The following is a 12,872-nucleotide window of genomic DNA, read 5'->3' as shown; positions in this document are numbered from 1 at the left end:
ATTGGAGACCTTAAGGAGCGCTCCTCTGCACCCAAGTTAATTTCCAGGCAGCGGCATGGCTGCAGGCGAGTGGAGGGATGAGAACCGTCTCATGGCTGCTGAAGGTTCTGTGCTTTTGGCTCAGCACAGGGTGGAGAAACGCAAGCAGGGCTCCCGCATCTGAGCTTCCAAGGGTCCAGTGAGAGAGCCCGCCAGCTCCGCGCTGGGGAAGAGACAAGTGAGACGCCCTCGCCTGCCAAGTCTGTGAGGTGCTTCAGGAAGCATTATTTATAGATCTGACTGTTTGCCCACTCTTATCTTGAGGATGGGAATTTGGGACACTAGGTCACAAGTCAGTTTCTTCCTTTGTCAGCAGTCATTCAGCGTGGCAATCCCCATCCCGGCTGCACAAGGTAAGGACAAGACAAAGAAATGGCTTATCTGCAAGAGATCCAGCTGGTCCAGAATTGGAGGCACATCTCCTCTCTCCAGCCAGCTGGGGAGGAGGCCGGAGCAGACCAGGAGATCGCCTCTAATGTTTTAAATGTCAATATGGTCCCTACGTGCTGACTTGCCAAGATTGGATGAGCTAAATTGGCCTGTGCCTCGTGTTCCCTGTGATGCACCGGGGGTATTTAGATCTTTCAACAATGTCACAAGGGAAGCCACAAAGCAGCCAACAGCAGTAAACACATTTCGATGGACGTGGCTCTGAAGCCTTTCTTCAACACCTTCTGAGCTGCTTCCGTCTCCTTGGGACTTGAATTTCAGTAGGCTTGTCTCCTTGGGCCCTCATTAGGTTCTGGAAGGGGCCAGCTCCTCTTGGGATGCCAAGGTCACCTCTGATGAGCTTCCTGGAGCGCTGCAGTCCCGTATAATGCCAACTTCCAGGGAGGGGACAAAACTCAGGCCTCCCTGGGGTCCGCCCAGTGCTTCGAGTGTCCTATATGCCAGGGCGAAACTCCCCTAAACTAGCAGAGGTTTTCATCCCCTCACTCGCTCACTTGTCCGCTCAGAACCTGGCTGACAGAGCAGCATTTTTGCCTGTTTTCTGTTGACTTTGCTCCCTCCCATTTCTGGCAGGTGAGGGAGAAAGCGGATAGGTGTGATTCTTTTCTGGTATGTTCTGTGATTAGGATGGAAATACCCAGGTCAGCGTGAAGAGGGCTATCTGGGGGCCCAGGGAGGCTCTCCTTTTGGGATCTCTTCACGAGACCTCGTGACTAAGTGTTTCTGGGGCCCATGCAGTCTCAGAGCTGGACCCACATGTGGCCTGTCAGCCAGCCCGTATTCACAGAACTCCTGAGTTGTCGGCTCCTCGGGGTAGAGGCTGGGAGACCTCACCTCTAGCTCTGTGTCCTGCTCAAAACACACACACAGAAACCCAAGGCAGATAAGTCAACAAATCAATAAGAAGAAAAAACAGGGTAATAAGGTGGTCATTGGTCGGGGAAGTCTTCTTTCAAGAGGAGATATTTAGGAAACCCAAATGCTAAGAATGGGCCAGGCTTGGGAAGCGTTGGGGGACAGAGCCACCAGCCCCAGGGCACGGAACTGGTGGGCTCGGAGCAGCTGGCCTACGGAGCCTCGTTTCCCGGATGACCTAATCCTTGCTTCTGCTGGATTCTCCTTCCTCATGTGGCCAAAGAGCAAGATTGGGCTTTGTTGTGCGGTGTGAGGCGGAGATGGCTGATACCTCTTGGTACAGGGCAAGGGGCAGCTGTGGGATTCCCTGGACCCCATTCATTTATGTTGAGGTCATGGGGTGAAGGGGTGGCAAACGGCCTTCAAGCAGGTGACGAGGGATGGGTCAAGTGCCCCGGATGTCCTCAGCTGCTGGAGAGCTGCTTCTCAGGCTTGCCTGCCTGCGGCCGCTCTTCTGATTCTTCTCAGCACCACTAAAAGGCTCAGCACCTGTCCCCCACCTCAACAAGAAGGCTCCAAGCACCTCTTTTTTGAATATCGACTCAGTATTTTTTGCCAATACAGAAAAGCTGCAAGTGTGGTAAAATAATCTCCATATATCCTTTATCTAGATCACCAGGGTTTGCAGTTTACCATGTGCTTTATCGCTCTCTCCCTGTATATACGTATATATTTTCCCCATATTTTTGGGAACAATTTGAGAGGAAGTTGGAAACCTTGTGGCCCTTTATGCCTGAATACTTTAGTGTGTTTTTTCCTAGGAACGAGGGTGTTTTCTTCCATAACGAAAATCAGGATGTTTACCATTGATCCAATACGAACCCACAAGGCCATATGCACGCTTTGTCAATTTTCTCAATAACGCTCTTTATAATAGTTTCCCCCCCCCCTCCAAGAGCCAAAACAAGATGGTGAATTGCATTCAATGCCCTGTCTTTTCAGTGTCCTTTAAGCCTGGACTGGGCCTCTGCCTTTCTCTGGGTACCTTAACCTTGGCCGTTTGAGGAGTACCCATCGGATATTTCTGCATGGTTAGATTCTGGCTCTGCATTTGGGGTGGGAATGCCCCTAGAGGGATGTTCTGTCCTCCTCAGTACATCATGTCAAGAGGCACATGTCAGTTTGTCCCGAGATTGGTGATGCTAACTTTGGTCCCTTCCAACCTGGCATTTCTGAGCCACTCACGTTCTCCTTGTCCACTTCTCGTCTCAGTTTCTGTTGATGATCATTTCCCATTCCCTCGTCCCTGTCCTTTTGGTCTCCTTACCTCTGTGTCTGTCTCTCTCCTTATCTCTGGTCTTGCCTGGTTTTTGTTTCTCTCAGCTGCTGCCTCCTTCCTGGATTTTGGTCCTGGCTTACCCTTTCCCCATCCCTCTCTCTAAATTACTGAGATGTGTGTAGGCGCCACTTACACCAGGTGAACTCACAGCTGAAGACCTGGTGTAGCCTCTCGCAGGCACTTCTTTCCTAAGAGGATGCAAAGGGAACTGATGAGAGCTTGCTCGGAGAGGCTGGGCCTATGGAACACCTGAATCTACCCAGGAGGGATCTCGTGCTCTGGGAATGCACCTCGGAGCCCAGGAGAAAGGACAGGTTTCAGGGTGAGAGACATTCTGCAGGACAGTCTCTCTCCCCACTATCCAGCTGCCTTCTGCCCACCATAGGTCCTCTCCCTGGAAAGAGTGCAGCGACCCCAAACTCTAGACCTGAGGCTGAGCAAATATCACCTTTCTGCCAAGGCAGAGCCAACTCAAAGCTCTGAGGTTAGCAGGTGTCTTGCCATCTTGGAGAGCTGAACCCATAACAGCCCTCTTCCCTGCTCGGTGGTCACTGGCTTGGAAGAAGCCCAGATCATCCTGTCTTCTCTCTAGGTTAAGCCCCAAACCACAGTCCAGAGAACAGAAGTCAGACCATGGCACTCAGCATGCGGCCGATGCCTCATGGCTATGGCACTGGCCTTTGAATTATGTTATCATTAGTCCTATTAATAAATACAGTTTTGCAGTCGGTGAGTTGCGTGAACACTAATCCTTGTTGGAACATACATAGCCCACCTGTGGGCAGAGAGTGGTAGGTAATCCACCTGGATGTTCGCTTTGGCCTTTTGGGGGCTCAGTTTCTCCATCTGTAGAGTGAAGGACTTAAAAATTCCATGGCCCCTCTCTGCTCTGAGCTTCCAGGAGTCCATGGTCCATGGTCCAATCTGTTCCTCTCTGAAGGGCGGGCGATTCTACCCACCTGCCACGGAGCAGATCCTGCTCTGGCTGTGCCCCCAATGAGGATGCTTATCGGGGTGTTTGTGTGTGTTTCTCTCCTGGACCGGTCCCAGGGACTTTCCACCCGGATGGGTCCTCTGCAGACATTTGTCTCCATCCTGGTCTCTGGAATCAGGTGTGGGTAAGGACCAGCATGAAGCAAACGTGAAGGGAGGAAGCATTCCTGGCTGCCCTGCCGCCCTGTCCCACACTTCCTGCCAGGCCAGGGCTGGGTAGCCACCTCTCCAGCCTCCAGCACTCAGCAGCAGAATTGCCAGGCACAGGTGCAGGTGTAGTGAAGAGGCTGGTGCCCACCTCATCTGTATCTCTTTGGGAGTCACAGGCCCAGAAACGTCAGAGCCACAAGCTACTGGGGTCTGGAGAGCTCACACCCACCTTCTCATTTGCAGATGAAGCACCAGAGGCCTGGGCAGGGGAGGTGGGGGCATAGCCATGGTGGAGCCAGACCAGATCCCAGGACTCCTGACTTCACATCCGTGCTCCTTCCGCAGTCGACCTGATTTCTCAGCTTGCCGGTTCGAGAACTCTCCCATCCCCAGACCTGTTGGCAGGCAAGAGGAATAACTCATGTGCGTCAAAAGCAATTTGCAAACATAAATAATTTTCAATGCCTGGAGAGGAGGTGGGGGGGCAGTGAAGGCTGAGAGGAGCCCAGCCGGCCCTGCCTCTCTCTGGCCCTGCCTGGTGCTTCCTTTCCCAGCTCAGCTCTGGCAGGAGAGTCGGGGAGCACAAAAAACAAAGCAGGAAATGGCCATAAGGATGCTCACTTCCGCTGCTCCTAGGAGGGATTCTGCTCGCCAGGCTCTTCTCTCCCCACCCCCCAACATCCACATGGTTTTGTAACCCCACCTCCTTGAGGGAGTCAGAGGAAAATAGATGGTCCCCTGCTTGCATCTGGAACGGCCCAGGCCTCAGGCCTCCTCCACCCATGCTCGATTATTCCTTGTCCTCAACCCTAAATGGATAACATACCATTATTCTGCTATATTCAGATCATCTCAGCATTATATCATGAAACAGCTTCACATGATTGTCCTGTTCTCAGTCCGCGTACCGCTCTGCAGAAGGGAAGTGACCACCCAAAACCCCGCTCAGATTTGGGGATAGGCATTTGCTCTTTTCCCCAGGGCCTTACGGCTTATGGTGCCTTGACAGCCCTGAGCAGTCCCTTTTAAGAGGTTCTGGAGGGCGGAGGTGGCAGTGAGGGTAGAGCCAGTGTCATTTTGGACCGCTGAGAGCGTTAAGCACACCTTCGCAAAGCCCACCCCAAGGGGCTGTCTGAAGCTGAGAGAAACAATGAGAAACCAGATACCATGGAATTAGTGAAGAATTTCTCAGATGAAACAGGAAAGGGAGGAAATCCAGGGAGGTTTACATTACACCTGGCGCAGGTTGAAAGGAGTCAGGTCTTTGGCAATATTAAACTCCAGGGTGCATTTGAAAGGATCCTTCACTGAGGCAGGAAAGCAGAGGCATTCCTGCCAGTCCGGCTGCGTTGCTCTGTCCCTCCTCCAGGCCTCATGCTCACATGCGCATACACGCACGCACACACACGCACACACGCATGCACACGCACCTTGCACATCCCTGGGTAAGGCCGGCTGTGTGCCCCTACCTAGGTCTGAGCACTTGTGGAGCATTGGTTAAGCGAAACAGCGATCGCCGGTTACATTCGGCGAGTCCTCGCCGGGTGTGAGGTCTTATCCATGCAGCTCAGATGAAGACCATATATGAAAATAAAAGAGGGTTGTGTGCCGTGTCTTCTGCTTGTGTGCAGACATCGACATGCCTCTCTCTACCGACCCGAATCGCACGTTGCAACGAGACACATCATGATGAGGCAGACGCCGTGCTGTCAGGACCCGTATGATGGGTGCCACCAGCGAACTGCAGAAATTAAACCGTGATTCTTCCTGGAACTGACTCCAGGATTATCCTTAGGGTCTGTTTCCCTAAATTCAATTACCGCATGATTACCTAGAGCCTCCTGAAACTCTCACAAATGGACCAGGTGAGGGAGGAGGGGGTGGCAGGACCCTGGGGCAGCGGAGCGTGGGCGTCTGCCTTGCCCTGGTGGGGAGAGAAGGAAGGCCTGAATCCCCAGCCTCTGCAGCCTGAGCACGGAGGCCCCTGGGGACAGCTCGGGGCCCTTCCTTGGTCCCTGGACCCTGTTCATGACTTGCAGTGTGGGAATACGCTTCATTGTCCAATCACACACACACACACGACTCTATTCGTACACGCAAGACATCGGATTCCAAGGTGTTTATCTAAGAGCTGTGGACAAGCTTTGGGAATGTGTAACACACCCAAGGCATGCCCCTCGCCTCCCGAGGTGCTCAAGGCTGTGTCTACTTGGAGAACGGGGGAGGCCCCCCACATATGTGTATGTTGCAGCATGAAACTGATGGACGATGATCTGGGGGGAGGCAGGAAATACTGCAGGAGTTCAGGGCACAGCCAGCCTTGGTAACGGCTGGAATAATCCAGAACAACCTCCAGGGAGGGGCTGGGGCTCGAGCTGGTCCTCTGAAGGACCCACAGCACCCTGGAAGGTGGGAGGATGAACCCTGGAGACAGATACATCCATCTCCGAACCCCTGGATGTTGGACCTGACAGCTTACTTGAGCCTCTAAGCCTTTGTCTTACCATCTGTGAGACAGGGACAGGGATAGGACCTACCTGGAGAACGGGTGTGAGCACTGAATGAGATGATCCCCCTAAAGGTCCCTGCTCTTCAGGAGTGCTCAATGTCAACCGTTATCAGTAATTGCAAAGGGAGGAGGGAGGCGCAGAAAGGCATGGGGTGGGGGGAGGCCGATGACAGTGATTTCTGAACTATGGCCACAGGAAACGGATACTATGTCCAGGAATAACTTTTTCCTCTTCGGGGCTCTTCCCTCCTCACGGCAGCGAATGGCCAGCGTAACAGGGAGCCGTAGACGAAACTCGTTTGGAAATGCATGCGGCTTTGGTTCTGAGTGCAGGTCTGGCTCATGGGGGCTCGTCCCCACTCCCTCATGTCCCAGGGTCATTCTCGGGGACCCAGCATAAAACTGGAGGGGCTGGGGATGAGGTCGCAGGTCAACGGGTAATCCAGCAAGCAGGTAGTGAGGGCAGCATGCCAAGGCCTGGAGGTGCCCACTGGGTTACAGAGAGGGGGAAGGAGGGAAGAAGGCAGGGAGGGAGGGCAGGCTGGCAGTCAGTTTCCAGGTAAACATCACTGGGTATCTGACCCTCCGTCAAGCTGGGGCTCCAGGCCAGAGTCGTTGGAAGGAGTTTGGATCTGACAAGGCGTGTTTAATGTTCCCTGGTGAAAAAATATCCTATATGTTTACTTAGGGGTTTTTCCAGAAGCGCTCAAGGCTCTCTCCTGACCCAGTTGATCCTCAAAGCACATCTCCGAAGGGTATGAGGAAGCTGAGATGCGGGAAGGGTGGGGTTGCTGATGAGGGGAGCAGGTCCTGTGACTAGATCCATTCTGCCCTCCTTGTGTGTTCTAGAAGTTTGCTGTTTGGGGTGGGCAGGAGTGAGGAAGAGCCTTCAACCCGGAGCTCAGGGTGGACCAGTTCAGGCTTTCCCTCACTCCTTTGTCCAGCTGTGGCCACCGTGTACCTCCCCCCGCCCCCTTTCAATCCAGACATGCGGCAGGCACGCGGTGCCCGGTCAACATGCGTGGAGTCGTTATGATAACTGCCCCCAGAACCGTGATGCTCAGCTCTCTGCACCTTCTCTCTCCCGGGGGCCTGAAATTTCCCTGTGGGCAGGGACTGCCCATGTTGGCTAGTCAGGACCCCAACAGAGTTTCTAGATAAAATCCAGGATGTCCAGTGAAATCTGAATTCACATAAACAACGCATTTTTTCGTATTAGTATCTCAAATATCTCCTGAGACATACTAAAAAAGTATGCATCGTCCATATGAAATTCACATTCAACTAGGCACCCTAGATTGTTCTGTGCTCGGTCTGGCAGCCCTGGCTCCAGGTCACCCCAGCGGGGTCCAAGGCTGACCTGACGATGAGCTGGGGTGAGCACAGCTACAGGGAGAGAGCTGAGACTGGGCCCTGGCTGGTGGGGGAGGGACCAGCTTCCCGGGGGTGAATGGATTCATGAGAACCCCTGTCTTTGTGGTGGATCAGCTCCAGCTCTCTATGCTCAAGGCTCAGCCCCCTCAGAAAGGAGAAAAAACATGAAGTGTGGGTCTCCTAGTATGTAGGGTTAAGGCCCCAGCTTCCTGCTTGCTTTCTTCCTCCTGAACTCGGGCTCAAAGAGAGGGCGTAGGACCCTCTGCTTGTGAAGGGCTGGGCACCGACAGACATCGAGGCCTCCTTAGGAAGAATCAGTCCACAGCCAGTGGAGTTAGGGCTACTGGACTCTTCTCCCCTGTCCCCATGCCAGGGCTCCTGACCCTCTTTGAGTGTGCCCAAACTTGGACACGTGTGTTCCAGAGGCCCGGAGGTCAGGTCGCCGTGGAGTACCTCTCCGCAGGCCGGTGGAGCAGACAGCTGGGCTCTAGAATCAGCACAGAACCAGGCGGGGGCCTCCAGCCTGGACAAGCTGTCCTGCCCTCAGAACCTCAGACTCTCATCCCACAAGGAACCTCAAACGCTCTGGGGTCTGAATGGAACAAGACGCTCAGGTAGTGCCTCGCATGTCAGAGGAGCTCAGCACGTGACAGGGTCCTGGGGTCAGAATGGCTGCTGGACGCTCTTGGGTCTGGCACCAGGTCAGGTGTCCCTGTCCCTACAGCTCCTCCTCACCTACCGGTTTGCCTCTGTCCCACTGTCAGCCCTCCGACCTCAGGCTCCAGGCTCCACCTAGGATCACCCTCTTCAAGGACCCATCGCAGAAGTTCTGCCACCAGTTTTCAAGGCTTCCGCCCACCTGCAGGCCACACCTTTCCTCGAATGGTCATTTTTCTTCCCTACTGCCAACAGTGCCATCCCTTCCCCCCCCAAGTCGCCATGGGGGGGGGGCCCAGGCTCAGCCTGGCAGAGGCCACCCACTGCATAGGAGGGGCACCCTCAGGGGCTAAGGCTCACTCCCAAGTCACCAACTGTGCAGACCTGAACAAGGGCTCCCCTTCCCACTCCTGAGTTTTTAGTTTTCCTCTACCAGAAAAACAGGGAGACCAAATCCCTGCGTGGCAAGCGCCTTTGTGTACCAGCCCGTGAACGACAGGCCCAATTCTAGTGCTGAGCAGGCAGTCTGCCAGGAGCAGTCAAGATCACCCCTCCCTCCACTCCCAGGGTGGCAAAGGGCATTCATTACATGGAGGGGGGAGGGGGGAGTGTTTAACTCACTCTAAAGGGGGCTGGGGTGATGGGAGTAGTGGGAGGGACAATTCACAAAAGCCAGGGCTAGAAACTCCCAACGGTTTTTTTTTTTTTTTTTTTTTTAGAACTTCCCTTCCTTCTCTCCCCTCCCCCCTCCCCTCCCCCACCTCCAGCCGCTGGTGGCCTGCAGCCAACACTGGCCACACTGTCCGCATTCAGGCCTCCCGCCCTCCTGGCCCTCTATCTCTTCCCCTGGCCTTCCCAGCGCTTCGCTCTCTCGCCACCGCCCCCTCCCCATTCTGAACCACGTTGACTTCTTCCGCCCTGGCGCCCTGCACAGGCTCTGGCCCTCAGTCCCGGGCGGGCAGGCAAGGGGCTTTGGAGGCCAGGGGCAGCCCGGCGCCCACCAGGGCCCCAGTCCCGCGGCCCCCGGCCAGTCAGGAGGAAGATCGCTGCGTCTGCAGAAAGCTGGCCACGGCTGCTGCCTCCCCAAGTCGAGGCTTCCTGGCCCGGGGAGACGACCTGGTGCTCAGCCCACTCCCCTCGGCCCCTCAGGGCCCTTAACCCCTTCCTGCCCCGCGACACCAAGGGCCCCAGCCTTGCCACCCAAAGCAGGACGGGTGAGACGGGGTCCCGCGATTCCCTCGCTCACTGAGGAAACAGGGGTGGGCAGGACTTGCTCGCCAGGCCTCCTCCCCCTCCTCCTCCCCCTCCACCACGCAGGAAGCCCCCCGCCCCTGCCCTGGCCGCGCTCTCTGCGCCTCCAGCCGGAGCCTCTGGTCTGGTGGTTTCCGGGGAGAGAGCCTGGCAGAGAAAGAGCCTCGGCGGCTTCCTCGGTGGGGCGGGGCCAGCGATGCCAGCAAGCGACGCTAGACAGGGTGGGAGGGTCCCCTCCCCGCTGAACCTACCTTACCGGGCAAAGATTATTAAAAACACCCCTGCCCCACCAGAGCCAGCGCCTGGGTGTGTGGCGCACCGGGTGGGTGGGGGGCAAAGATCAGCAGGTGCCGGGCGGGTGCGGCGCGCGCCTGCGGGGGAAGGGGGGCTAGCCCCACCCACTCCTCCGCGCAGCTCCTTCACCCATGCACCCCTCCCCCCACCACGCGGATACCCGGGTCTGCCAGCGCCCAGGGCACCGCGGGCCGAAAGCCCTGGGGGCGGGGGCGACGCTGACACCCCCTCCCCCCGCAGGAATTCCCCTCTCCGTTGGAGCGCCTCTCGACTTCCGGGGAGCAGGGTCACTCGTCTGGCGCGCGCCCGTGCAACCGGTCCGCTTTGCCTTTGCAAAAGGTTTAGCGCAGGACGGGAGGAGACCTAAGGTGTAAGGGGGGCGGGAAAAGGGGTCCAGCTGCCTCCCGAACCTCCAACGCTCCCTCTGCGCTAATCTCAAACAGCGAAAATGCACCTTCAACATCTCCATTTAATATTTACATTCAAGCAGGTAATAATTGGAAGCTTATAGTTTAGACATTTCTAGTAGCAGCAGTTTCTAGAGAGCTCGTTTAGCCTTTAAACAAACTTTTTTTTTTTTTGCACATAGAAACAACACATCCATGTGTACAGTATCAAAAAATATATACCAACGTTACTGGTATTGCAGTTCCAGGAAGGGGAGGAAATGAAATCAACCGAAATACTGAATGAACAGGAAGAAAGGTCAACAGAAAATAGTTCGTCTGATATAGAATATAACATGATCTAGAGGAAACTCCATAAATCTAGGTTTTTATATTTCAATATATAAATACCTACAAATAAATATATATATATCAGCCCGAAGGGGGTGGTCGGGCCTTTTGAGCTCAAACAATACATTTCAATAATAACACCACGTACAAACGGGAGTAAAGTCTGCACTTGACAAGTTAGCACGGTTAAAATATAATACTATAACTCTGAGACCGAGGCGCGTGGCTGCCCTGTCAGTCCCGGAGGTCCACGAGGGAGGGGAGGTCCAGCGCGGAGATGGGGCAGGTCGGGGGCGAGACCCGCAGGCCCCGCGCGGAAGGAGCCAGTGCCGGCCGGGGGGGGGGGCGGACCCCCGCCAGAGGCCGACATAGGGGCGCACAGGGACGCGGATCCTGCGGCTCCGGGGCGTCCTCGCACCAGGGCAGGCCCGGATCTCCCGCAGTTGGCGAGAGGAGGAGTCCGCCCCTAGGCACCAGGTGCTAAGCCACCCGCGGGGATGGCGCTTCCCCTTCCGAAGCCCTCCGGCTACACCGTCACGTACTCCTTGAACGTGACGGTGAGGCAGTTCGCGGTGACGTCGGTGATAATTATATTCCCAAAGAAGGGCTTGAACTCGCTCAGCGGCTCCTCGGGCTCGTCCTGGGCCTCGGCCGGGGGCTTCTCCGCCGCCGTCACCGGCGCAGCTGCCACCGCCGCCACCGTCGCGGGCGCCTCGGGCTTCACTTGGAGGGCGCTTGGGGGCTCCCCGGCTTCGCCGCGCGTCTTGACGCAGCGCAAGTCTATGGGCTCGTCCAGATCCGAGTCCAGCAGGATGACCTCGGGCTGCGGGAGGGTGGCGGTGGGGGGCACGTCGGTGGGGTGCTCGGCGGCCGGGCTACCCCCCAGGCAGGTGGGGGTGCTGATGCTGCGCGCCGTTAGGCGCTTTTTGCAGGGCTCGCGCTCGCCGTGGGTCTCGGACAGGCAGCGCTTGCGCGCGTGGGAGAGATTCAGGCCGACCGAGTGGTGGTGGTGGTGATGGTGATGGTGGTGGTGGTGATGGTGGGAGGGCGGGTGGGAGCTCCGGGCCGGGTCCCAGGCCAGCAGGTCGGGCTTGGTGGTGAGCTGCAGGGGCTGCTCGCCGAAGGCCTCCTTGGTCGGGGACAGCTTGCGGGAACCGGCGTCCTGGGGCTGCGCGTCGCCGGCCCCCGGCGCCTCCTCCTCCCTCCTCTTGGACGGCGCTTCCGCCTTCTTCTCCTCGGCCCCCGCGGCCTTTTTGAAAGTCCTGTCGGCGGGGGGGTGGCGCTCGTCGGCGGCCCGCTTCTTGTGGCTGGGGGAGCGCGACTCGCCCTCGGCCGCCTCGCCGGACTTGATCTTCACCGCCTGCATGCCGTTCTCCATGTACTTGCTCATCACGATCACGATGCGTCCGTTCTTGTTCTTGTTCTTGACGATCTTCATCTTGCCCCCAATCCCGTTGCCCGTCACCGCCTCTTTGGGGGCCGGCGTCATCCCGTTGGGAGGGCCCTTCTCGGAGCCCTTGCCTGGAGCCCCGGCCGCGCCGGCCAGGGGCTTCACAGCTCCCAGGTAGCCCTTGGCCCCCGCGCCGTGGGCCCACTTGTCAGGCGGGTGGCTCTTGGCGCCCAGGTCCGGGCAAGTGGGGCTGGGCGCCTCCTTGTGGCCGCCCTGGTACTGCAGGTCGTACATCTTGGGGTCGGGCTGGTAGGGGTGGTGCTTCTTGCTGTTGAGCTGGTAGTAGTACTTGCCGCTCTTGCCCGGCGGTGGGGGTTTGCCGGCTCGCTCCTTGCTGTGCGGCTGGTACTGATGGTGCTTCTTGCTGTTGAGCTCGTACTGGTGGCCCTGGCCCTTGCCCTGAGCGCCCAGCTCCAGCTTAGAGCGGTTGTCTGCGGAGGAGTCCTGGAGTCCAGTCAGCACGTTGGAGCGACGGGCAAAGGTAGGTACCTGGGGGAAGGAGGCAGGGATGCGAGGGGGAGGTGAGACGAGGGATAAGACCGGCCCCAGAGCATCCCTCGAGCAACAGGAACGTCCCAGCCCCAACCGCGTCAGCAGCTGCGTTACAGGGCCAGTGTGTCGGAGGTCAAGTCGAAAGGAAGTGGAGCTGGGTGCCCTGGAGAAACTCTCCGTGCCCTCTGGGCCTGGAGGCAGCTCAGGTGGCAATGGCAAGGGGAAGACTAGTGGACGGCCCGGGCCCAGCGAGTATATTCACCTGTACCACCAGCGGTCTTG

The 12,872-nt window shown here is 57.0% G+C and overlaps 1 protein-coding gene across 1 annotated transcript in view; it reads right to left on the bottom strand.

Annotated features, from left to right (window-relative positions):
• Positions 1-10,362: 10,362 nt before the first annotated feature.
• The window catches only part of CBX4 (chromobox 4), a 6,279-nt gene continuing 3,769 nt past the window's right edge, over positions 10,363-12,872 (bottom strand). Inside the window, exons 5-6 of the mRNA XM_040641196.1 lie at positions 12,853-12,868; positions 10,363-12,587 (exon numbers count right to left, since the gene is read on the bottom strand). Coding sequence (XP_040497130.1) covers positions 11,175-12,587; positions 12,853-12,868 — 1,429 coding nt within the window. The 3' untranslated portion in view covers positions 10,363-11,174. The remainder of the gene's footprint in view (positions 12,588-12,852; positions 12,869-12,872) is intronic.

This window comes from Ursus maritimus, unplaced genomic scaffold, assembly GCF_017311325.1.
Source record: "Ursus maritimus isolate PB19 unplaced genomic scaffold, ASM1731132v1 scaffold_24, whole genome shotgun sequence".
Taxonomy (NCBI): domain Eukaryota; kingdom Metazoa; phylum Chordata; class Mammalia; order Carnivora; family Ursidae; genus Ursus; species Ursus maritimus.
Note: the sequence above shows the minus strand (reverse complement) of the source record. Positions and strands in the feature narration are given on the sequence as shown.